The sequence below is a fragment of the Botryllus schlosseri genome, chromosome 2 (genome assembly GCF_051294905.1).
Source record: "Botryllus schlosseri isolate E-star chromosome 2, Bs_hap1, whole genome shotgun sequence".
Taxonomy (NCBI): Eukaryota; Metazoa; Chordata; class Ascidiacea; order Stolidobranchia; family Styelidae; genus Botryllus; species Botryllus schlosseri.
In genome coordinates, this window is record NC_137237.1 from 27,034,072 (window position 1) to 27,059,738 (window position 25,667).

Below are 25,667 nucleotides of genomic sequence, written 5' to 3' on the forward strand. Positions count from 1 at the left end.
AAACCACATGATGACGGAGAAGTCGTTACATTTTGCCATCTTGGCTGATGACGAAACAGTATATCAGACCGTCAATATATATATATGCAGCATACGTATCGCTCACACGCAAGTAGAACTGGAAGTACGTATATAGCTACATGCTGTTATTAATTTAGTATCAGCAAAATAGCCGATCAAATACAAAGCCTCGACAAATTGAAACAAATTGCAATGCTCAGTGAATGACTGGTTGCCCTCACAAGTGACATAATAGTAGTGTGAACAATCCGTACAACCATCAGATAGGGTCATTTAATTGTTACTTGATGACTTGGAACTCGTAAATTCGGTCACGAGGCAATTGACATTTCCGAAGTGCCAAGTCCTGCATCCTAACGCTGACTGAACAACTCAAAGTATGATACCGCCGGGAATTTGAAGAGAAATGCAAATACTACTTCTAAAAAGCGTTCTTTTAACCAGAAAGTTTCAACGGTGATCCGATAAAACAGATCTAAACCTCAACATAGTAAGAGTCCACTTCTCCAGAATAGGAAACGCTAAAGGCTGTGCTAGACGATGAGATGAATAATAGATGCGAAATCGTATAGTTTCAAACGTTATGATGGGCCATATTTACTGTGATAGAATATATCACATGACGACAATGCGGTGTGAACGGAACCACACAACCCGCTACTGAAATTATGTTCACCGAATCAATCCTCAAGAAGAGGAAATTCACCGAAGCGTCAAAGGCCAGATCACACATGCGGCCGTAAGCTTCTTCTAAGCGGGAGATTTGTGGCAATGTGTTCAGTAAGCGCCCGCCGGACTTCCGATGCAATAGGTGGCTGCGGCGAGGGTGACGGCAAATCATGAGCCTGGACCAGATTCGGCATCATTTGAGATGAAATGTAATTGGCACTAGACCACCCACTAATAGGGGTATGGGATCGTTCGCAAATATTGTGCAGAACACAGCATGTAGCGATGATTTGAGGTGCCAGGTCTATTCTTGCATCCAGTTTCTTCCCAATCATGCGCCAGCGTTCTTTCAACTTCCCGAAGGCATTTTCAACTACTATGCGGACACTGCTCAGATAGGCATTGAAAGACTCTTCAGCAGGGGCCAAATTTCTCCCGGTGTAAGGTTTCTGAAGCCATGGTAATAGCGGATAAGCAGGATCTCCAAGAATCAGCAATGGAACCTCCACATTGTTTATTTGCACTGGAGCCTGTCAAAATCAACACGTCATATGAAACAGATGAAGATGACAACAAAGCATGATAAATTGATACGTACCCTAGGTAACACATTCATGCTTTCGTAAAGTCGAGAGTTTGTGAAAATGAAAGCGTCATGACAACTTCCAGGCATGGTGACGTTAATATCCCAGAAACTGTAACAATTACATGTCAATCTGAAATCTCTGAACGGTCGAATTTTCAATGAATATACCAGTAATTATCATCAACTACTGCTTGTAACACAATAGACTCTCCTCCTTTTCTATTTTGATAATCACGCTTGCCATTTACTGGAGCAGTCACTTCTATATGGCTTCCATCAATGCATCCGAAAACCTAGAAAATGGAAAATGTTTTCCCAAAAATGTCGGGATGGAATTATCAATAAGACATCGTAGGTTCACGTTCGCATTGACATTGAACCTTTTGAAAATGTTCGCGTTCACATGAACCAGACATTTCAGGGGTTCACACCATCCTCAATACACAGTTATAATGGTGAGAATATAGAATATTTTTCGTGGGATATTTGAAACGCACAATAGGTACCTGAGGAAAACCATATTTGACTTCAATTCTTCGCGCTATGTCCTTGGCCTCCTCATCGGATGGCGGGTGTATGAAGTCCGGTAATTTGAGGCATATGGTAGTGCAGAACCTAAAATTGATATTGCAAATCATAATTTTCTAGCAATATGGTAGGCCTACTCATAAGTCTTTGACAACCTAACATAGGCAGTGGCACATCAACATATCAAATCTATATACAGTGATGGAGGAACTTGCACAATGCTCGACCTAGATGATAGGCTGTAATCCCACATCCCAATCAGCTACATTTGGAGAGCCTACAGAAGATTGTTGGCATAAAACTCACTAACATTTTCACAAACTTCTGCACAGTAGAAATCCCTACTCCAAACAGGTTTGCAACGGATCGGTACTCGGCGCAGGAACCTAGTTTGTAGATTGCGATGGCCACACGCATTTCCAGAGGTATTGGTGGACGAACAGATGCACTATCTGTGCGAGAAAAAGATTTTAACGCTTGCTCATTTGACACAACACCAGGAGAAGTGTTTTCCATATTAACTCGGCACTTATGTGAGGGCATGATATATAATCACTGTCATGGGGAACAAATATAAACATTATGTGAATATCGGTGTGCTTAAATTTTTCTGCTATAAACTCATCAACAAATTTACGCCCGTATTTTCAACAAAATTGTGCTCACCTGGGCTCATTTCATTCCGTACTAATTCCGTTATCTCATAAAACGTCTCCTTTTTCATGCGAAAGTTCTCAATCCAGTCATACTCAGAATAATGTGGGACAACATCGTACCAATAACTTCGCACTCTGTATATTATTTGCAAAAGAGGATATAAATTTTGCGAAAAATCCACACCAACATCATATAGCATCCTGTACCTTCTTTTTTTCCAACAGCATCGCTGTCGTGGCAGGTGGCTCGTCCTCATTGAAAGCAAGCGCTGTAAGCTCGAAGATCTCAATTTGCGTAATCTAAAGCGTCGCATCAACTGCCTTCGCCGAAACCACGCCAGCATCACATATACAGAACTCAACAAAATTATATCAAGAGGCTCCATCATATCACAAGCTCCACTGTGGTCACGCGCGTCATGTGAAAACCGAAGTTGAAAATCGCCCGACACATCCTGCGACTTTTACTACTCAAGCGTGCTAGTACGTCATCGGCTTCGCTTCATTTGATTTTGTCGAGTGGAAGTCGAGACTCATGTGAATAGGTTTACAATGATCAAATCTACGCATCCACGGTGTGATTGGGATAGTTCACTATTGTGGGGAATAATATAATCGTTCTGGGTCAGCTTCAAACAATTCATTGGTGAATGGGGTACTACAGAGAAGTGGAGAAAGATTTTTTAATATGCATGATGTACAATGCGCATTCTATGTCTTGCACTGAACCAACTGACGTTGCGATGTTAGAATATTCAATCCTGCCGGAATACTTGGTTACTTCAGCATTACCTTCCAGTTATTATATACCCGAAATTAATTTAGATGCTGTTAGCCGTAGGTTGTCATAGCTTGTGGAAAAAGCCGCCGCTTCTCCCTCCCGTTTTCGACTCGTACATGCTGACTCCATACGTGCCACTATGTCTCATCAGAGTCAGATGAAAAGCTTTACGTAGCCTACGTATAATTAGATAATATGAATATATTTTTAGCGATTAACATAACAAATATAACTAAACTTACATTAATTCTAAAATTTTCTAAATAGCTTGGTGGCCCACCTCAAATGCTTTTGTGGCCCACCCTTTGACAACCCCTGGCTTAGAGGGAACATTGCTGTGAACCTTTTTCAAATAATACAATTTTTCACGTCATTATAACATATTTGGTTCAGATTCTTTGCATTTCAACTTCGGCCCACTCTTTCCATGGCGCCGGCAGCATTAAAAATCAACACTAAAATAGTATGCACCTTGCCGATCTCGAAAATTTTACTTGCTTTGTTACAAAAGTTTGCTCGAAAGATCGAGCTTTTTCCGTTTGTGCATATTTAGTGACTCACTGCTGTGAGCTTGACCCGCAATCACACAACATCAAGAGCGAAATACGCTACATGTAGTTGCAGGTAGTCAATGAATGATGCTTATTCAACCAATCAATGGAATTGATATAAAGAATACATCGTTGTCTGATGCAAAGACCTAACAGGCGTACGGGATCCATCTTGATTTGATATGTCTATAGTATCTTCAAATCCAAATCCGTGCGATTGGGGTGTTGGCTACTGTATAGTGTACAACTTGTTAAATGGGTGTAATAGAATATAGAAAGTATAGAAACCCGTTTCACACCATGCTCAATATCAATGCAGCAATGGTCAGACGACGAATACATTATCCGGTCTGGCCTAGACCGTTAAGGCGTAATTTTATATTCCCTTGCAAGTCAGAATGTACTTTAGCATTTTGGTATATAATGGGCCTGAGTCGTTGCTAGCGTGTACAATAGGGGTATTCAAAAATGACTTTTTTTTCTCAAATCGTACTGGCTACTTGATAAAATTGTTAGGTTACCTAATTTAAGCCTACACACCAAATGTAGCTCAACTCCAGCCAGTAGCCGCATTGCTACAGGAGAAGAAAGTTTCGATTTATTATATAAAAATAAATAACAAAAATTTGAAAATATTCTGTTCACCCCTTGAAAGTGTTGGGTTGTCTATAGAATCGATGTTCACCAAATTTGGTTCAATTCCACCGTAAATACTATTTTATTCATAGTTCAAATTTTTCGACGGCAATAATTCCGCTTCCACTGGTTGGAATTGAGCCAAATTGTGTGTGTGGGCCTAAATTAGATAAGCTAACAATTTTATCAAATAGCCAGGACGATTTGAGAAAAAAAGTCATTTTTGAATACCCCTAGTGTACAATGTAGGCTACATTAATATGTCACTTTACTGAAATTTAGGGTTGGAATTAGCAAAATGACGTCTCGTGACGTCATAAGTTCGCGTTCCCGTTAACACAGAACCTTTCAAAAAGTTTCGCCTTGACACGAACCCTAACCTTCCAGAGGTTCACACCATCCTTATTCCAAAGTACTCTGTAACATATGGTAACTACAAACCGTGGCGCACCAGTCATTCCTATTTGATAACCGCTACAATCCTTTTACAGGACTATTACTAATAATAAATTATTTGGGTAAGCCTTGAGAATGATTGTTCATGTTGTTGTTTGTGGTATTCATCGTGTTTGTCTACTAGTATGGTCATTTACACCATAGACAAATTTTCGTAGGTTTATTTCCGTAGGTGCCGACTTGATCATGTATTTGATTGAGTGAATACTTGCAGTGCTTTGTTTTATACTTGAATTTCATCGGTAAACGCATATAGACCCCAAACGATTTGTTTCCTCAAGCTCATCAACATTGCGTACGAACCGACAACTCTGGCGTCATCATCATCGGTGCAATATGTGCTTCCGCATAGACCAGCATTTTGTGTTCGGGTTATGAGGTTAGCGTTGGCATTGGCTAAAAGGGCATCATTGCTCGTTCAATGAGTCAGCTTAAAAAAGTATAGGTATAGCTTAATTTAAACAGGGATGTCCAATCCTTTTGGCCAGAGGGCCACATGCGATATATGAATGATTGCGCGGGCCACTTCAGTGTTGATGAGCTTTTTTAAAATCGTGATCAGCTGATTATATTTATATGTATCGGCTTACTATGCACCGACATCGCTAATATTATTGTTATAGAAATTCAGCGTACATTTCTTTACAAGTCGCGCGACGCACGAAAAGTTCCAATCCATAAATGAATTTGTTCAATTATATTGGAGCTAGCATGTATTGCAGATACTTGATTGGATTTATTGGAAGAGTTGATGGAAGAGCTGTATAAAAAGTATTGGGAGCCCGTGCCACGCGGTTGTTGTTGTTGTTTGTGGTATTCATGGTGCTTGTCGACTACAATGGTCATTGACACCAGGCCGATATTCGATATTTTGTGAATCCGTAACTGCCGACTAGTAGCACGGCCCACTTCTATAGGCTTTCTTAAGACACAACTTACGCCGATGAGATGGCGATGACCCTATATAAACCTTCACCACTTAGGTTGGAGTTCTGGCGGCGACCTCGGTCGGACTCGAACCCACAATCCATTGGTGTTGCAGCTGTGGATTATACCATTACGCTACCTCCCCACTCGCCACGCGGTTAACACTATTCATAAGGATCTCACGAGTTTACTTCGGGCGACGTGCTGTTCATAACAACTTTGTTAAAGAGTGTTGTTATTAGTAATGTCCGGTTACGATTGTCGCTACTCAAAAATCTAGTGGAATAAAGTAGATTGTTCACAAATACTAGACCAGTGGTTCCCAACCTTTTTCGACTCATCGCCCCCTTTTCAAGCTCCACACCTATCCTCGCCCCCAAATATTGGGAACCAAAAAATGGGCATACAAACTGTAATTACCGGCGAGTTGACTAAGAAAAAAAGGTCAGCTTATCTGCTCGACCTCGAAATTACACTTTTACAGCTAGTTGACTAAAAAAAGGTCATTTCTCCGACTTGACTCCAATATAGCCGTTTTAACGAGCCATCGCCCCCTATTGCACCCTTCGTTATTTTCGCTCCCCCTAGATCGCCAAATCGCCCCCTGGAGGCGATATCGGCCACGTTGGGAACCACTGTACTGGACCAAACTAAATTAAAAACTCATTTGGTATGACACGTCATGGCCATGGACGCGCGACATTCTTAATTCGCAAAAAACGAGGGGCAATATTGTCCTCTGTGGGTCGCGGTTGTACGGCGGGCAGAGATGCCAAGTGCAAGAGTATTCAAATGCCTGGGTCTATTAGTGTCGCATCGCAGGCAGCAGACTACGAGGCTTAAGCATCTCAATGGCCTCCGACTATACTAAGAATATAACGTTCTCCAACAATAGCGAATACATGATATAATTCTGTGAATTAAGCATGTTTTTGTGAGAGGTGATCATATAGTAAAAACAAGAAATCTAGTGACACTGAATCGCGTGATGTGCTCAGAAAAACCTGAGGTTGAAAAAACCTGCGGAAATATTCTATTTTATGGTAATTTACGAATATTTTTGGTTAGCCATGGCCATGACAAGTCATTACGAAAATTACCTCGTGGGCCCCCCATCTCATGGCCGCTGCGCGTTGGCGAGCGATGATTAAGAGCCATGTTCCCCGACCATACGAGCTGTTTTCACTTGCACGTATTGCATCTTCACGCTAGAACGTTGCAATGGTAGCGCAGCGGGCAAGTTATCAGCAGTAAAACTGAATTCGGTGACAGCGAAGAGTGATGACTTCGACGGTAATTTTGAGCACCAATGCCATTCTGTTTGCGGTTGTTCTCATTAGAGCTTCCAAAAGTGAAGGTGAGTCAAATTGATTAAGAGAATTTTCACGGCTAGAGGAATCTCAGTGTATGCTCGGCCAAGACCATTATAGTATCACCTCAACTTCTTTTTTTGAGCTTTATTGACCGCAGCGCTTACACAGCAATTTGAGCGGTCGAATCCGAATCGACTAGCTGTTGGTAGTTGCGATTCGAGTTAAATTTAAAGTCTTTATTTTGTGCGTCCATTCCGCGTGACAGTCATTTTGTCAATCAAAATCGTTTGGTTACTTTCTTACATCTGTGCGATCATTAGAGCCTATATTTTAGGCACCATATATTCCGCAACATATTGCATCAGGATTCTAAGAATTATGGTAACGAAATTTCTGGAAAGAGTAGTTATTAACGTGCAGCAATGTCGCTGGGAGCTACAGCATATACCTGATGATGACAAACGTTGGAATATTTTTACTCGAGCATAGCTGGCACGCTGTGAATTACGTTATCATTAAAGTGATTATTCAATACACAAGTTGTGCCACCAGACTATAGGAATAAAATCTGCCAAATTTGTGCTGACCTGCCCCGAGATCTAGTTATCATTATTTATATCAAGATACTCTTGGGTGTAGAGAAATTCAACTTAAAATTGAATATAGTATAATTCCAGGTTTATTTCAACATTATATATCTATAAATAAATTAAACATGTATATCTATTTCAAGAGTGTCTGAAGAATACTATCATATTTCAGGAGATATCTGTGCAGAGTATTCGACAAGGGGTGGTTGGACCGCTATGGACGATTGCCAGGTAATGTCGTGTGAAGTTCGGTGCCCCTCCAACATTCAGTTGTAATATAATATAAACTGTCAAGCAAATGTTCACGTGGCTCGCTACCGACGCAATCTAAAATAGAAAATCCGAGTACAGATCATGGAATCATTTTCTCCATGTTCGATGCACCGGTGTCGTACTATGACTTCGTTCTGCATCAGAGATCCACTTTTGATCCAGGCTTAACTGATACGTCAATTGGGGGTAACGGTACGCACGGGTAGCTCGCTACGACTCATTTGAAGCTTTCTGCCGCTTCTGTTTGATGGATATAAATATATAGATCGTAGCTATGTTTTGGAAACACCTCTAACGCATGATTTAAATTCAGTAAAATACTCATATTGCAATCTTACTACTGGAATACAAAAGACTGGATTTGGAACAAATATTGTTTCTTCATATGCTATGAGAAAACACTGATAGCTCGTTTGAAACATTGGAATGCATATTTGGTTGTCATGGGCACACGGTCGACTATCACAGACGTGCCAGTCGTGCCTGATGTCTTCAAGGCAGATCGAACAGTTGAAGCCGTGACAGCCTACCTATCCCTACCCTAGCCTACCTGTAGGGTTGGCTAGGGTAAATCTAATATCTGTGTAATTGGATTCCCATTTTCCAGTTGCGTTAAAAATAGGTATATGTTTGCGACCACAATGACAGTGATATGAATAACTCGTCATCCAAAATAATATCATAATTTGGGACCTGATTACTTCATATCAGTTGTGAGAGTCAATCACTACTTCACAACTTGTAGCACCATCCATAATCAGTAGCTTGTGCCACATTTGATGCATAGATATGGCCTACCAGACAGAAGAGATATGTATTCGTGATCGACTACGACTGTTACAGCAGTTTCAAATAATCGTAATTGCAATCGATCACGTTCGAAAAAATTCGAAGAAATCGTAATCTATGATTTCATATATCTATAGTCCAGCGGTTCTCAACCTTTTTGTCTTTGCGGACCCCCGCTCTATTACCATGCAACCGTCATCTGTATTGTGCAGATATTAACTTTAGGCTAGTGATAAACAGCAACAAAATAACCGTTCTTGAAATTAACATCATACTATTTGGGTGGAAATTGGGAAGACTTTCAATATTTCAAAGCAAATTCTGTGGCTGCATTTCTTGAAATACACCGGCGAGCATCGAAAATCCGCGCAGTCGATTTGACCTGAGCGAGAGCCGAAAAGCCATCAATTTCCACAAATATATAGGTGGTTGCGAATGTAATAATAGCGCGTAGCGCTGCCGACGACACCACAGTGTTGGGACCAAGTCACTACCTTCGAGTCACGAGTCATTTCGAGTCATTGCACATTTTGACTCGAGTCAAGTCAATCGGTTTTCGAAGGTGACTCGAGTCAAGTCAAGTCACTCGATTTTTGGACGTGACTCGAGTCAAGTCGAGTCAAGTCAAGTCACTCGATTTTTGGACGTGACTCGAGTCAAGTCGAGTCAAGTCAAGTCACGAGTCAAGTCAAAATTAAAGTCAAGTTGCCTTTTCGTAGTATGAGGCTTGATTGCGGTATTACATTTTGCTAGCTGTCTGAAATACAGATTGAGTGGTCATTGATTTTGAACCGATGAACGAATATAGAGTTGAATATACACCCAAGGCGCTGTATCGCTCACATATACGTAGCCTCAGTTAATAGTTACCAACCAAAATAGAGAATAGAGAAACGAATTGATAAGATGCAATACATTACTCTTTATCCATTTACATATTGATATGATACAATTCGAGCCTGCACCAATGGTTAAGGAGTATATAAACTATATTCGAATTCAAAATCAATAAAACAAGAGGTTTGATTAAGGTAGATATTTTTCTATTATATTACTTTAGTACTAGTTTACGACAACGTAAGCAGTAAGTTTCGATCACTTCATTTGTGGTCAATTCATTTGTGAGAAAACAATGCAGGCTCAGTAAAACGCACGATCATTAAATGATTGGTCGCTCTCACGGGTTACACCAGAGTTTCGCGAAAAATCCGAACATGTGCAAGATACAGTGATTTTATCGACACCGATTAATTGATGACTTGGAATTGACTTGGAATTTTGCTCTGAGTCAGGAGTCAGTTCACATTTCTGATACGCCGAGTCAAGTCAAGTCAAGTCATTTTAGCAAAGTGACTCGAGTCAAGTCAAGTCATGCGAAAAAGGTGAATCGAGTCATCCCAACACTGCGACACCATTGGGTCTGATAGCAAAATACATGGCACCGCAATATAACGTCCAGTATCGTTTTTATGTAGCAGCTCATCTTGAAGTTATTTTGGAATAAAAGTTGTGTATATCTCAGGAGAAAATGGATATTTTGCAAGCGAATTTATTCCGATACCCCCAAAAATCACCTCTAAACAGAAATATGTTTGTATCAGTAGGCTATTGGCAATTTGGCGATTAAAATGAATTTTCACACTAGAATATTACATCTCAGGCGGCTATTTTGTTCACGTGGGTATTTAAGTTTTAGCAGACACAACGATCTGAGTACTCGAATCCGATTCGAGTCGAGTAGTAGTAAAAGACTTTCTCCGAACTTATACCCACCGCTCGACTAAGAATTGTGTTATCAGATTATGTTTTCTCGTCAAGCGTTGAAACCGCGTTTGATCGTATCACAGTCTCCAAAAAAGATAGTTCCATACGCAAGTTGGTGGAAATGACTTTCCAATGAAATCATGATCAACCCATGGCATTGTCACAAAGTGCAATTACATTGGTATGCCCGAGGAAATATCAAATCTTCAATTTGGTGTAGTGCTAGTAATATATTCTTTGTGATCAGATCAAAGATACATAATTGAACTTCTCGCCTACTCCATACTGTGTGATACTCGAATACCGCGGAGCGGTAAAACTGTAAAACAAATGTTGCGGACCTGGGAACTTTCAAAAATGAAAATAAACCCGAAGTTTCATGATGGCAAATGTATGCAACTGAAATGAAATATTGGTGCCGAGATAGTGTAGTGGTATAATCCACAGCTGCAACACCAATGGGTTGCTGTTCGAGTCCGACCGAGGGCGACTTCAGAATTCCTACCTAAGTGTTGGAGGTTTATCTGGGAGGCACATCCTCGCCATCTCATGCGTGTAAACGGTGTCTTATAAAAGCCTATAAGTGGTCCGGACTACAAGTCGGCAGCTACGGAATGAAAATGATGAAAATTGGCCTGGTGTAAATTGCCATTGTAGTATAAAACACCATGAATACCATAAACAACAACAACAACAACAAATATATTCTTGAAAACTTCATTTGACCTTTTCCGTATTAGATATTTATAAGTGGTTCTATTGAAGTTTCTGCAAAGGGAAGCTCGCGAATTGATTGCGATTGTTTGTTATCCTTTGAAAGAAATGCTACTTTGCTGTTTGCTCTAGCTTCAATTATATTCAACAAGTGCCTAGTGTCGCGTAATTTCAATGCTGCAAAAATATAGAATCTATAATCGTGATTACTTTCCCGTGTAATCTTAATCTTAATACGTCAGTGGTTCTCAAATTATTTTTAGACACGTCCGCTTGATGATAGTGAAAAAATTCGCGGCCCCCTATATCGTCATACCAATTTTTCCTAAATGAAACAACCGGAATATTCGTAATCCCAACGCATAGTTTCATGGCATGGAATATTATGACTGTTGAGAGACTTCTCAAATATGAAATTCAGTCTATACACATAGCAATAACTACGATCTGGTGGTTAATCGAGCGGAGAAGAAGGAAATTTCAGCTGAATATTTCGTAAAAAATTATCATGTGCAATGGTAGCACGTAGCATATATTTATTTTAGCGATTTTGGTGTCTAATCCCTTCTGTTACTGACTTGAGCTTAGCTCGATGTTACCTGACCAATGACCATATATAAGCTAAAGAAAAAACCAATGGCGCAAACCGCACGCTATTCAAACGTGACCCTTCTTCGCGGTTCAAACTCTTTTTCTCTACGGGTCGTAGGTGTTCGGCAAAAAATAGTTCAATTGAGTACTTTTTGGCTGCTATAAAATGCGCGTCGTAAGAGTGACATTCTACAAAATGTGCTCTATTTTTAGTATATTTCGAGTGGCTGCTTCGACGTTGTAAGCCACTTCGTTTCTTAGATTCAAAAGGCATATTATACATGGTATATGACATGACCTTACAAAGAAATATCTTTTTTCTCTATGTGCCTTTCTACGCACTCTGCACAAACAGACAGACCATAAAAGCATCAGCTAAAAGCTATACACACATTCACCAGTTACTCTTAATTCAGAGAAAGCTTTTGATCGCTGCATGGCTCTGTATCGTTCAAAATGTAGCATCGGTGTACAGATGGTACGACGCAATTATGACATTTCAAATCGAATATAATTAGGATTATTGCACTTGCTGAAACTTGGAAGTTTCATCACAAATTAAACTCATGTCGAGTTGAAGAAACATTAATTCACTCAGGCGACTTCGTCCCCTCAAGGGCTTTCACACCCCCCTGTTTGAAAACCACTGCACTACGTTGTCATATTGCTGTAATCGTAATCAGACGTAATGTCGCTTGAAGACGCCCACGACCGCCTACGTTGGAGACGCTTAACACGAGCCCGAAACTGATTATCTCGATGTTCTTTTGTTTCCTGTTTTCTTTTGCCCTTTTAATTTATCTAATGGAAAAGTCGATATATATATATATATATAAATATGATCAGAAGTAATGCAAATATGTGTGGGGCGCAATTTTAAGGAAACAAAAATAATGTAATTGGCACTAATCGCGAACTGTTTTCCATGCAATTCTGGTCGTTATTGACTTGTGCGAGATTGTACTGTAATCGTAATCTTAAGATTCAGATATAACCGTCATCGTATTCGATTGCATTAATGCAGTAATCACCCCATGGCTGCGGCCAACCGAGATGCCGGCTGGAATGAAATATTAAAACCACATTATTGGTTGATGAAATATTACTTTTGGTGTGAGGAATGCTCTGCTCCACTCGAGCCACTACAATTGATACTCGAATCGGATTGGGATATTCTAATCGCTGTGTCTAGCCCTAGTGCTATAGCCAGAGTCTGGGATGTCACAGTCGTGAACGTCGATCAAAGCCTATATACTCGCAAGCATTAAGCAATCCAAAATGCTTACAGAGTAACTCAAGAATTGATGAGATTATTGCCGAGCTGAAGAAAAGAGTTGAAATGGAAGCGTCTGCGCAGCGGAAAGGTACATAAACTAACTGGTATCGATTTTCCTGTTTATCTCATTCAGGGAATTATCTATACATTACATACACACAACGCCGATAACCATGACTTCAACAAAATGTGTGATGCAGTCTCTATCAGCAGTTCTGAAACTGGGGAGCGTCAAAGTTTAATGCTTGAGAAGGCTGGAAAACTTTGTCTTGACTCAATCGCTACGCATATTCAACTTCGCTGTCATTGTTTATCAATACGTACAGACCAATGACTAACAGATCTGATCGAAGCTTCGTTGGTTGTCTACAAGATTTTCATTTAGTTATTCTCTTTACAGCAAAGTTGATAGTGCCATATACTCACGATTATCGATGAGAAGTAGCAATGTCGTAAATACGAGCAGGAACTGATTACCAGGTTCAGTATGCTCTCGCGCGAGACCGCGAAATATGGTGCTCAATACATCCAGTGAGTTCATTGCAGCAACATATTCGCGAATATGAGTTTAAAACCATTATAGCTCGGTGCGCGATTGGTTTCTGGTTTAGCTTTTGGTCACTGGTCAGGTATACGTTTGAGCTAACCTCAAGTGGGGTTATAGAAGGAATTAGACACCAAAATCGATAAAATACCAATATGGTACGTGCTACCATTGTATAAGGAATATTTTGAACATCCGGCTCTTAGTTTTAGCTCCGTGTATAGTACGAATTTCATATTTGTGAAGTCCGGAGACAGTGATAACCTGCCATGCTATCAAACTATAAGTTGGGACTGCCAACATTCTGCTTGCTCCATTTAATGTGTTTATCTGGCGATAAGGCGGATGCGAAATCATTTACTATCATCGCGGCGCTGTGTCCAAAAACTTCGTGAACCGCTACTCTGACATACTCTATAATTGACTACTGTCAAATACTCGACTGCATTGACCAATGTTACCGCGATAAGCTTGATTAGCTGTGGAAAACCACTCTATAATGTTGATGTTATTCTGTAGAAGGCAGAGAAAACGTGTCCAAAATGCACATCATATTGCTGATGTTTCTGATATCACCATGGAAATGAACAATAACGAAACTACCAAAGTGATGAGCAGGACCGGGTTGGCATTCGTTAATTCCGGTGAGATCAGAGATCGCAATGAATCATATTGTCCTCGCAATAGCAATTGACACCGTCAGGTGCTTTATCGCAGTTTTAGCGGAAATTATTCTGCTATCAATTTATGATATGCCACAATCGGTGGTATACTTGATGAGTAGCCCTGTCGGACGCAATCAAACTACTGGCCATATTTCCGTTATTATAGGATTAGCAGCCTACTACTATGACATGTGTTAAGGAATACGAAAGCAGCGAACATAAGACTATAACGTACGTGATCGGCATATATGAACTTAATAATTCGGAGATTCATGTTCGCATATAAATCTCGCTTTATTCCTAACGAGCAATTTTGTTCTAAACCATCTAAATTACAAACAAAATTACGACCAATTCTGGTTGAATTGCTCTTTGCTTCTTGTCGGCAACATGGAACAGGCCAAAATCCAAACCCAAGTTATCATGGACATAGCAAAAGCATGAATATGTCTGGCTCTTAAATGAGCGCGTTGAGTGCTAACTAGGGATGGTGTGAACGTGAGGTTCACGTTCGCGTTCTGTGTGTGAACCTCGAAAATTTAGAGGTTCGCGTTCACAACAGAACCTTGGTAGGTTCTGCACTGTGAACCTTTTTGGTAAATTGCAATTTTCACATCATTATAAGATCTTTGGCTCAAATTTATTGTATTTCAACTGCGGGCCACTCTATGCATGACACTGGCAGCATAAAAAATCAACACTAAACGAGTATGCACCTTGACAATTTTAAAAGTTTTAATTGCTTTGTTACAAAAATTTTCTCGAAATATCCAGCTTTCCGTTCGTGAATATTTAGTGACTCTCTGCTGTGAGCTTGACCCGCAATCACACAACATCACGAGCGAAATGCGTAGTCAGCGAATGATGATTATTCAACCAATCAATTACATTGATATCGTTTTCTGATGTAAAAAATCTAGCAGGCGTACGGGGTCAATCTTGACTTCATATCTTTACCGTCTCATTAAAACCAAATCCGTGCGATTAAGGTGTTGGCTATACTGCTGTATAAGTTGTTGTTGTTTGTGGTATCGGTAGTCAATATAGAAACCCGTTTTACACTCTGTTCAATATCAATGTAGCAATTTTGTTTGTTTTGGGGTATTCATGGTGTTTGTCGACTACTATGGTCATTTACACCAGGCCGATATTCTTCTTATTTTCCGTAACTGCCGACTTATAGCACGGCCCACCTCTAGGCTTTTTGTAAGACACCGCTGACGCGGATGAGGTGGCGAGGAGGAGCCTAGGTAAACCCCCAACACTTAGGTATCGGAAGTCGACCTCGGTCGGACTCGAACCCGCACCCATTGGTGTTGCAGCCGCGGATTATACCACTGCGCTATCTCGCCACATCAATGTAGCAATACTCAGACTCGAAATACATTGTCCGGTCTGGCCAAGACCGTTAAGGCGTAAGTTTATATTCCCAGGTAAGTCCTCGACGAAATTGTCGACAAAGCGACGGAATGTATTGATTTTTGGGATCATTATATTCTTTGATTACCGCGGTTGATACATTCAGCGACGTTTAGCATTATGGCATTATGTGGCCCGTGTCGTCGCTAGGTATCATGTACATTAATATAAGCTATCATTGAAAGCTTCATTGAAAGATAGAGTTGGAATTAGCAATATGACGTCACGTGACGTCATGAGGTTCACGTTCGCGTTCACACAGAACATTTCGAAAAGGTTCGCGTTCACACGAACCCGAACCTTTCAGAGGTTCACACCATCCCTAGTGCTAACACAATTGAATCGCTTTCATGCCTTATCACTAGGGCGATTTTTTTTTGACATGTCAAAAAAAGTCAAAATTAGGTCAAAATTGTAGCGTTAGGTCAAAATTTGTCAAAATTGTTTACAAAATCAAACATTTTTTGACCTCTACATTTCGTTTGTATCGTAGATTTTGCGCTGTCTGTGAACTTATCATTTGATAATTTACAGCCTGTAGCCTACTTTATAGGCCTACCGTTGTAAACGGCCCATCGTCTGCTCATTGGGAATCATAAACGGTCAAATGAAACAAATAGTGACATGGTTTTATGGTCAACGTACCGCAATATCCTAACTGAAGCAAGACTGCTTGGGCATTACATGGTTCTTACATCAAGAAGCGCAAGCTGAAAAATTGTGATATAGACAACATTGTCAGAATGAAGCAACACAGTGCATCACCAGCAAGCAGTGTGCACACAACTTCAGTGTTGTCAGCTAACCACTGCTGCTGTTGAACGTTCTTTCTCCATTCTTGGCAAGCTACTTAGTAAGAACAGACACTTTCTACCCGAGATAGCGCAGTGGTATAATCCGCGGCTGCAACACCAATGGGTGTGGGTTAGATTCCGATCGAGGTCGACTTCATAATTCGGATAGCTAAGTGTTGGAGGTTTACCTAGGCTCCTCCTCGCCACCTCATCCGCGTAAGCGGTGTCTTGCAAAAAAGCCTAGAGGTGGGCCGTGCTATACGTTGGCAGTTACGGAAAATAGTGAAGAATATCGGCCTGGTGTAAATGACCATAGTAGTTGACAAACACCATGAATACCAAAAAACTAACACTTTCTACCCGAGAATGTAGGAAAGTATCTTTCGTTGTACTACAACAAATTTCAATTATTCCACCATAATACGTAATGTAGGCTAACTACTGCAATTCTTCCTAGGGCCAGATTTCGTTAAAATACTAGTTTTTTCATGTAAAAATTTGTCCGTTTTTGAGCCAAAAACGTTCTTTCAGGCCAATTTACTTTGTAAGGACAGACAGTTCCAACCAGAAATGAAGATAAGTAGTACAATTTTAACATTATGTGCGAAAACATCTAATTTGCATACGTGAGGTCAAAATTTGGTCAAATTACAGTTTTTTTAGGTCAAAAAAAGTCAAAATTTAGATTTTTTAGGTCAAAATCTTCCGTTTTTTAGGTCAAAAAAAATCGCCCTACTTATCACCTTGCGTTGAATGTGGCGAGATAGCGTAGTGGTATATTCCTCAGCTACAACACGAATGGATCGAGGGTTCGAGCCCTCTGTCAAAGTCGACTCCAGAGGTCGTACCTAGGTGTCGGAGGTTTATCGAGGCTCATTGACATCTCATCGGTGTCTTATAAAAGCCTAGATGTGGGCCGTGCTACAAGTCGGCAGCTACGGAATAAAAATGAAGAAAATTGGCCTGGTGTAAATGACCATGGCCATAGTAGTCGACAAACACCTGAATACCACAAAATAACAATAATAACTTCGATTTCAAAACGATTTCTTAGTGCAGGGTCGTCTCGTTTAAGTGAATTAGGCCTATGACGTTAGTTTGGAGTAGTCACTCCAAAGCCGATATGACAACAACATAGTTATTCCTGTTGATTTGATTCCACATAAAAACGAGACGATTCGATTTCAAGTCAGCGGCATGTTTAACTCTTCCCTAATGACCACAGACATTTTCGGACACTAGGGTCACTGTGTAATAGCTAACAACTATTTGCTGAATTGGAAATTTATGCTGATTCTTTTTTTTTGAGAAGGAAAAGTAGACTTATATAGGCCGGCCATGGGTCGAGCCGCAGTATATCCGCAGTGCTAAATGCTTGCTTTTTTCGAGATTGGCCAGTTTCTGGCCCTCATTATGTTTTCTGAACCCATGCTACAAACGTCCCTCGTCCATGCTACAACGACGTTATGCCCACTTACAATCAGATTTTGTGCTGAAGGTAGAGTTCGAAAATTTCTTTCTCAACATTTCTCATCATTTCTTCAGTGTATAAACGTAGGTAAAATTACTATTTTATTTACTTTTGCATGCCTATTATGGTTGACAAACCATAGCTTCGAGAATAAGTGGAAAAACATCGTTAACTGTAGCTACGTTATCGACGCAGAAAATCAATCTTCAGGATGCATATCAAATCTATTCCAGATGTTGCTGCTACCTTGACTACTATAGACACTGGAAGTATTGAGACTACGGAACCGACGAGCAGCACATTTGTGGCATCGTCAAATTCAGGTAACCACATACGTCGCGATGCGCAAATAATCAATAACGTCACCAAAGCAGCAGTCAAGCACCGATTGCATGATACACGTGACACAACCTACATGAGACCATGATATGCCCACATCAACGTTATCATTGGAAAGCAGTATTTTGACTTTTGTTTCCTTAGAAATAGTATGTAATGACTGATGGCCTATAGCAGTGGTCGGGAACCTATGGCTCGCGAGCCATATATGGCTCTTTTGGGTATAAGATATGGCTCTTTGCCAAATATTTATTTTTGTATTGAATTGATCAATATTGCAACGAGTTGTTGGTAAATTTTATTCACGGCTAAAATAATTATTCTCGTGGCAGTAATACAAACATGTCTTTGAGAGGTAAAGACTATGTCGTCTTCAGGTTTAGGGGCTCAGATCCCGCTTTTTTCAAAATCATTAAATTTAAGTTACTGTCACGCCGGCTACCAATATCATTCGCGAATTCTATGTACCCGACTCGAAATCTTGAATTGCGCAGTTTTCAAATACGCATTGTCTTCCTGATCTACGTCGCGAAATGAACTGTTGTGAATGTGACAATTACAAACTCGAATTACAAACTGCGCCATAGCTATCAGTTGTAAACAATTCTAAGCTACATATGAATTGTGTTATCAAGGGTGAGGCTTGGCCCGTCTGTTTCGACCTTTATTTCCGAACAATAAATACCAGATTTTACTGAGAAAATATGGCGCACACGAGGAATCCCATGCAGTGAGCTCGAATTAGTGCTACCATGACGTCATTAATTTTCAATTGTTACGTAACAGTTGATTGGCATGTATGGCTCTTTGGGAGTTGAGATGGAAACAATAGGGCCAATATGGCTCTTCAGACGAAAAAGGTTCCCGACCACTGGCCTATAGGGATCTATGTGACGTGTTCAAAATGCATCATGACATTTTATTTCAGTATCTCACAGGTAAATGATGGTGCTCTTACTACAGGGGATTCAAAAGTATGGTTGCAGAATGCAGGGGTTATTAAACTAGGGCATGGAAGAAACAGAGGGGGGCGTGAATCCATATGACATTAACGATGCACTTAAATTAGGAACGATTTCCGCTTGCGCTGAAAGTTCTAGGTGTCCAATAACGGCAATATCATTATTTGTATTTTTAAACCATCATCGTCGCCGCGTCGTATAATCCATATGCAGTATACACCGATGCATGATTTTGACTCATAAAATATACGAGAATGAGACCCTTAATGAACTACACTTGGGAAGTATAGGCAAAGGGACGACATTCTATAAAAGCTTCTGAACTTTTTATCGCAACAAACAATTTAATCCACTTGTAATAACGCCGTTCGCCACTCTCTGTATTTGTCCTTATTACGTTGCTATAACAATAGTTTTTCTATACTTGGAGTTCGGTTACCGCTCGCTCCTGATGAGGTCAATCGAAAAGTTTCGAGTGGAATAAATCTGTAAATAGGAAAATGGGCATATTGCTTCTTGCGACATTGAAGTTTTTGTCGTTTATATGCCTTTTCTACAGGGTAATATGTCACCAACGGGTTGACATGTAGTCACTCGTAGTATATCAGTTGCAATGTTCGTTGTATACGGTCCGTTGACACATGAGCAATACACATTCGACTTACTCACATGAGACACATCAGCATGCGACAATAAGGAATGGGACACTTAAGCATGTGGGTAAAATTTGGGGTCAGTGATTCTTAACCTTTTTTCTCCAGTGCTCCCTTTCAACAACTGTCTGGGTCTGGCGCCTCCTATTTTAAGGACTGTAGTAAAAACAATGGGTACGCGGTCGAAGTCCGGTTTCGGGTTGGGACTTCACTATTAGAACACTCGACTAGTCAACGGTATAATTGTATGTGTTATTTTCGAGATCAAATCCAGGTTGTTATAACAACCATCGCATAGGGCAGTGGTCCCCAACCTTTTTTCAGCCACGTACCATTTCGAGGTTTTATGCAGTGCTCGCGTACCACCTGCATAAGTTAAGCGCGCCGAAACCGGTCAACGAATGGTTCCGTCATTTATGACGTCATAATCACGTATTTGACCTATATGCGAGGTTTAATAACAAATTCTAGGCATTATCAGCCAGGGTTGATGGGATGCATGGAATTGTTTTCTCACCACCAGTCACAAGAAGAACAACATAATGAAATAACAACAAACAACAAAAGTCAATTTATTTAATGCGATCGCTGCATTCGTTTATTTTCCACTATAGCTCGTGTCATGTATGGGCGCAACAAGTAGGTTTCGTTTCTTCGACTTGATAGTCATCACAGGGATGAAAATCCTTGCTCGCACTCCCACGAAGAAGGGAAAATTCGAAGCTGGTGAATAGCGTGAGAGGCTAGCGTCGAGTACGAGAAGGCCATGCTAAGCCAGAAGTTTATTGGAGAACAATATTTGTGTTTCGTCTTTGCTGTCTGGTCATCCTGGATATCTGTGAGCTCCTCTTTCTCCCAAGTCCTGACAGGCAGGTCGGCACAACGACTGCTTCAAAAAACTTAAAATAAACCCCACATGAAATAATAACTCCCTTCGATCGAAAAAAAAACAGAATCTACTCGCGTACCACCTGGAAGACCTTCGCGTAGGGGAGATGTGGTACCGATGGATCAAAAATTGGAAAATGATCGCTGGCTCCGAAATGTTCAGCCGAAAACAGCAGGTTTTTTGCTGGCTCAGCACTTTGATACAAGCTCTACCTATCGCGCACATATACATGAATATCCGTCTTTTCAGAAAATATTTATGGCCGTTCAAAATTTGTTGCTCGAACGTGTCATCGGTCCCCACCCGGTGGGTCCAATGGCACACGACCCGGGGACCTATGACACATATACCCTAAATACCTCAGATGTGACAACTTTTCTTGCTCAGTATTATAATCTAAGCTACAGTAAGCCAAAGAAGAATGTTTGATCGCAACCGTCAAAAAATAGAACAAATATTAAGTCAAATGTTGTCATAAAATCACGTTTCGATTTAGGCTCGGACTTATAAATTTGAGGGTACATACGTATTGCCCGAAAATCGACAGTGTGACTTCCAAACACCTCGTTATAGCGATAAAACATCATATGTAATTATTACATAAATATTTTCTGTACGTAGGCATGTTTCATTTGTTTTATGATTAGTATGCTTGATTATTTTGCTTGATTTGGCTATTGTATCATCGGTCCCCACTAGCGTTGGGACCCCGGGAAATCCCGATCCCGGGATCCCTGGATTTGAAGCAATCCCGATCCCGGAATTAACCCCAATGAAATCCCGGGATTTGTGAACAGCATCTACCAAGGCTTACGTTGCGTCATATGTCATTTTGTTGGTAATAAAGCAGCGTCACTAACTCGACAGATTGTCTAAAACATTGTTTCTTAACCTTACGTCCCTGCAGCGCCCCTTTTCGAAAATGGCTTACGTCTGGCGTCCCCCCCCCACCCATATTTTATGGATATTTCGCCAACAAATTACGAAACCCTCTAAGCGATGATACTCTTGGTCAGTGGTTCCTAACCATTTTGAATGTCGGAGCCGCATTTCAAACTTCAGAGTATACATACGTAGGGCGTCGCATTAAAACACTCGAGTAGACTATATACTTATAACGAAAATTTTAAAGGTAGCTAATAAGCTACCTCTAAATCTCACTATCTAGCAAACTCAAAAGCATGCACATGCACATAGACTTCTATAGATTGTATATCTGTTATTTTAGCATTGGTAGACGCAGATTGGCAATTGCTATACATTGAAATGAATTGAAAATGCATATTATTACTACAACATACCATTTTGTTGTTATGTGATAGCTCTTCATACATTACAACACTTGATACACAAGTTCGCGGGGGATTATTCGAAGAATAAAATTGGACTTATTGCGATTTAAACTTGACTATGAGCCGTTATTTTGATGTTAGTTAGATTGTGTCGAAATTTACTCTTCAAAAAGACGATATATAAAGGGCAGCAGAACTCGAGATATATCGTTGTCTGACGGGTATTCATCCGTGCGATTGACGCTAGTCTGCAAGAATTCTGTTTCTCTGTTTTCAGAAGCGGCCTTGGCCGGCTTTAGACATAACAAATACCCCTCATTTCAGCATTCATATACAGAAATTGCCTATAACAATTTATAGAAACAAACAACAACTGTCGTCAATTATATTTTTGTGGCATATTTAGAGGTTACTCAGAGCCGCAAGAAGGCTATCTTGAAGTCGCGGTTGGGAATCACTGCTCTTGATGCGCTCATGTTTTGAGTCAATATTACAACGACGAAATGTTGTTTTTGTAGCTTGTATGTATGTGTACTTTACTATTTTGCTAATCCCGGGAAATCCCGGGATTGAGAAGCGAAAATCCCGGGAAATCCCGATCCCGGGATTTCAAATTTGATCCCGAAGTCCCAACCCTAGTCCCCACCCTACAAATTTTATACATGAATCGAAAAAAATTCCACTCAAGGAAAGTACTGAAAAAAATAATAGGTACCATGATATAGCCTGATACAAGCCCTGCACTTCACAATAAAAATGATTGCTGGTTTGTTCGCGTTGAAGGTTACAAAGAAAAATGTATATGTCGATATAAATTTACTTTACACCCCCAAAACAAAAAACATCTGTGAGAGACCCCATAGCTCGCGCACGTCGAATTTTTTTGTATGTGAGGAAAGATTCTGTCAGCATGTAATTGTAGACAAGTTCACGGAGTGTAATCATGGAATCATCATAGAGAATTTTCCAAGTATTTTCGGTCCCAGTGATCCATCGGTACCACATCTCCCCTACCACTAGTCACTAGTGGTATGCGTATCACAAGTTAGGAACCACTGGCATAAGGCCTACGGACTCATGGCATTTGACTCGAGATCGATGTACACATCCCGAATTCTCCTCTGCGATGAGCAATACGGGGAAGTTAATTGTATTGGGTTTTGTTCTAATGCTTTGTGTGACTATACTAAATCAACTGAGAATGCAGTAGAGATTTGCTCACATTAAATTTAGTACTGCACCAAGCTCATAACTCTAACGTGAATGGGGGTATCAACAATAAGCTAAGCAGTATCATCCTTTATGATACGATGAAGAAATATTCTTACGATTTAATTTTGTAGCTCTCAAATACAAATATATTTAGTTAATCAGTTTTGTCAAAAAGCTTCAAAATATCTTTAATATACAGAGCATCACTCTCAAAAGTTGTACAGTAACCTACAAGGCTTTTTCGATTTTGACACGCAGTGCGCTGCAGGATATAATACCTAGTTCAAAACATTTTGTAGAAAATAACCCGAGCTATCAGTATAAATATCAGTTTATTAATATGTTCATCATTTCAAAACACCACGAAACTGTGATACAATGGAAAAGATAGGAAGGTGTCGAAACGACTTGGAGTAGCTATCGTGACGAGAGTGTTTTAACGGGGAATTGGCGGTCCAAAAGTACGCTAAATATTTTTACAAGAATTAAAATAAACCGTTGCATTCATGGAAACGTCGTCAGTGGGCATTTTGCGATGAGCGCAACAAAAACATGATTTGACAGATTTTGTCGAATGTTATTTGCAATGAGAACTCGAGGATACATAGAACTATTGTTCTACTATATAATCATATGTCTCTACTACACCATCTACTGAGAGTCCATTTTTCTCCAGCGCCCCCCATACCGCCCCCTGAGCCCAGCGCCCCGTATTTTGCCCTGAGCGTTTCCGCCCTCTTCAAAATCCAAATCGCTCCCTGGGGGCGCTGGAGACAAGGTTAAGAACCACTGGTCTAGATTGAGGATTGGGTTAGGTTTAGCCTTGAGGCTAGGATATATATAAGTGTTATTTTAAGGGTTAGGATAACATTTCGGGTTGTGAAACCACATCCCAAAGTTACAAATGCTAAAGTGTCGCATACTGATCTGTCGTTTTTCATTGTGTCACATGCTCATATGCAAGGCAACCCTGTATACACGAATTTGTAGCTTTCAGACTGATGTAATGTACTCTTGTATGCGAAGCAACATAGTTGATTTTATCATTTGTCAAAAGCCCTCACGACCTTCAGGGAGAAAGCAAACGACCTCCGTGGGGGTCATGACCCTAAGATGAAAGACACTGGCATAGAAATAGGCCTATAGGCAAGAAAGCAAAACTGAAAGATTCTACCCGTTCACCTGTGGACTTTACCTTCAGTTGTATATGCCTGGTAGACTATACGAAGCTGACGGAATTGTGCTTACATTTCAGCGTGCAACGTTTCCGCATTCCGATTCCCGACCAAGAATCATTACGATTACGTGAGATATGACGGTACCTTGCCCGAGCTGTCGGCGTTGACTGTTTGTACGTGGGTTAAACCTGGAACTCTGAATGAGTTCGTAAAAGGAACGATCATAAGTTATTGCACAAAAAGTATGAAGTACTGCAACACCTTTACTGTTTGGCTACTCATAAACCAATTGGAAGTGTTCGTCAATGCTAAGAGCTATGTATTCGCAGTTCCCTCCATTACAATTCGTTCACATTTATGCGTTGTCTGGGACAAGAGTACATTGAATTCTTACATCAACGGTTCCCTGCACACTATGACTACTGATGGGGGGAACTCAGCCAATATACCCGGAGGTGACGTGCTGATATTCGGCCAGGATCAAGATAACAGCATCAAGGGAACCACTCCAGGTAAACAAAATCAGAGAGAAGACGGATTTTACGCGGGGATGCAAGGATTGAGTATGTGGCATAGAGCTTTCAACGGATCAGAAATCTTGGACTTATATCTGTCACCATGCAATTGCGCGAAAGATATCATGATACCGTTCAATGACTCAAACTTGATCATAAGAGGAGACGTTTCTGTGACCTACGATGCTGCGTGTGATTGATGTGAACGATGTTGATTCCTAATTTTCATCGTCGCTGTTTTAAAATGGGTGATCAAAGATGCCAAAGTTTAAATTACACACACCGATATATCACATCATTGGGCCTCTGTATATAAAATCATAAATCGCTGTATTCTGCATTTACGGCAGGGGTCAGGAACCTATGGCTCGGGAGACATATTGCACCTTTGGTTGTATGAAACATTGAAACGACTCCTTGATAACTCTTCGAACTGGCACTTGATTCGGATCTTTTCTATCAATATTCTTGCCCCTTTTTTGCAAATCACGTAACGGCTGGATTCGCTATCATCGTGGCAGCTCAGACAAGTCCTTGTGAGGCCAGGAGAGTGGAGTATCAACTATTTAAAATCCACTATTTGACCACACTATTTAAAATCGTAAAATTAATA

The 25,667-nt window shown here is 40.5% G+C and overlaps 4 protein-coding genes across 5 annotated transcripts in view; 2 read left to right on the plus strand and 2 right to left on the minus strand.

Moving 5' to 3' along the window:
* LOC145457410 (cilia- and flagella-associated protein 144-like) overlaps positions 1-25,667 on the plus strand; it is a 203,074-nt gene that overhangs the window by 107,100 nt on the left and 70,307 nt on the right. The window lies entirely within an intron of this gene.
* The window catches only part of LOC145457428 (uncharacterized), a 502,676-nt gene that overhangs the window by 74,236 nt on the left and 402,773 nt on the right, over positions 1-25,667 (minus strand). The gene's annotated exons all lie outside the window — the stretch shown is intronic.
* Positions 658-3,005, minus strand: LOC145434332 (uncharacterized). 2 transcript variants are annotated; one of them, XM_080311695.1, is made up of 7 exons: positions 2,668-3,005; positions 2,471-2,595; positions 2,115-2,256; positions 1,783-1,891; positions 1,445-1,569; positions 1,289-1,385; positions 658-1,220 (listed from the first exon to the last, which is right to left on the minus strand). In XM_080311695.1, exons 1-7 carry the CDS (start codon positions 2,847-2,849, stop codon positions 747-749), a joined length of 1,254 nt encoding a protein of 417 aa, XP_080167821.1. In that variant the 5' UTR covers positions 2,850-3,005; the 3' UTR covers positions 658-746. The 2 variants fall into 2 exon arrangements, with proteins under 2 accessions (XP_080167821.1, XP_080167820.1); XM_080311694.1 differs by having other exon boundaries at positions 2,471-3,005.
* On the plus strand, positions 6,668-25,387 carry LOC145434335 (neuronal pentraxin-1-like). The gene is made up of 5 exons (XM_080311697.1): positions 6,668-7,168; positions 7,887-7,945; positions 13,134-13,209; positions 18,248-18,337; positions 24,617-25,387. The coding sequence occupies exons 1-5, from the start codon at positions 7,093-7,095 to the stop codon at positions 25,252-25,254; spliced, it is 939 nt and encodes a 312-aa protein (XP_080167823.1). The 5' UTR covers positions 6,668-7,092; the 3' UTR covers positions 25,255-25,387.

Excerpts from the sequence above, each read along its gene's own strand:
- LOC145434332 (XM_080311694.1), bottom strand. The coding sequence starts at position 2,849 with ATGATGGAGCCTCTTGATATAATTTTGTTGAGTTCTGTATATGTGATG. Across the intron at positions 1,892-2,114 it reads GTGCAGAAGTTTGTGAAAAT|GTTCTGCACTACCATATGCC; the intron begins GTTAGTGAGTTT and ends TATCAATTTTAG. Across the intron at positions 1,570-1,782 it reads TCAAATATGGTTTTCCTCAG|GTTTTCGGATGCATTGATGG; the intron begins GTACCTATTGTG and ends TCCATTTTCTAG.
- LOC145434335 (XM_080311697.1), top strand. The coding sequence starts at position 7,093 with ATGACTTCGACGGTAATTTTGAGCACCAATGCCATTCTGTTTGCGGTT. Across the intron at positions 7,169-7,886 it reads TAGAGCTTCCAAAAGTGAAG|GAGATATCTGTGCAGAGTAT; the intron begins GTGAGTCAAATT and ends ATCATATTTCAG. Across the intron at positions 13,210-18,247 it reads AGCGTCTGCGCAGCGGAAAG|ATGTTGCTGCTACCTTGACT; the intron begins GTACATAAACTA and ends AATCTATTCCAG.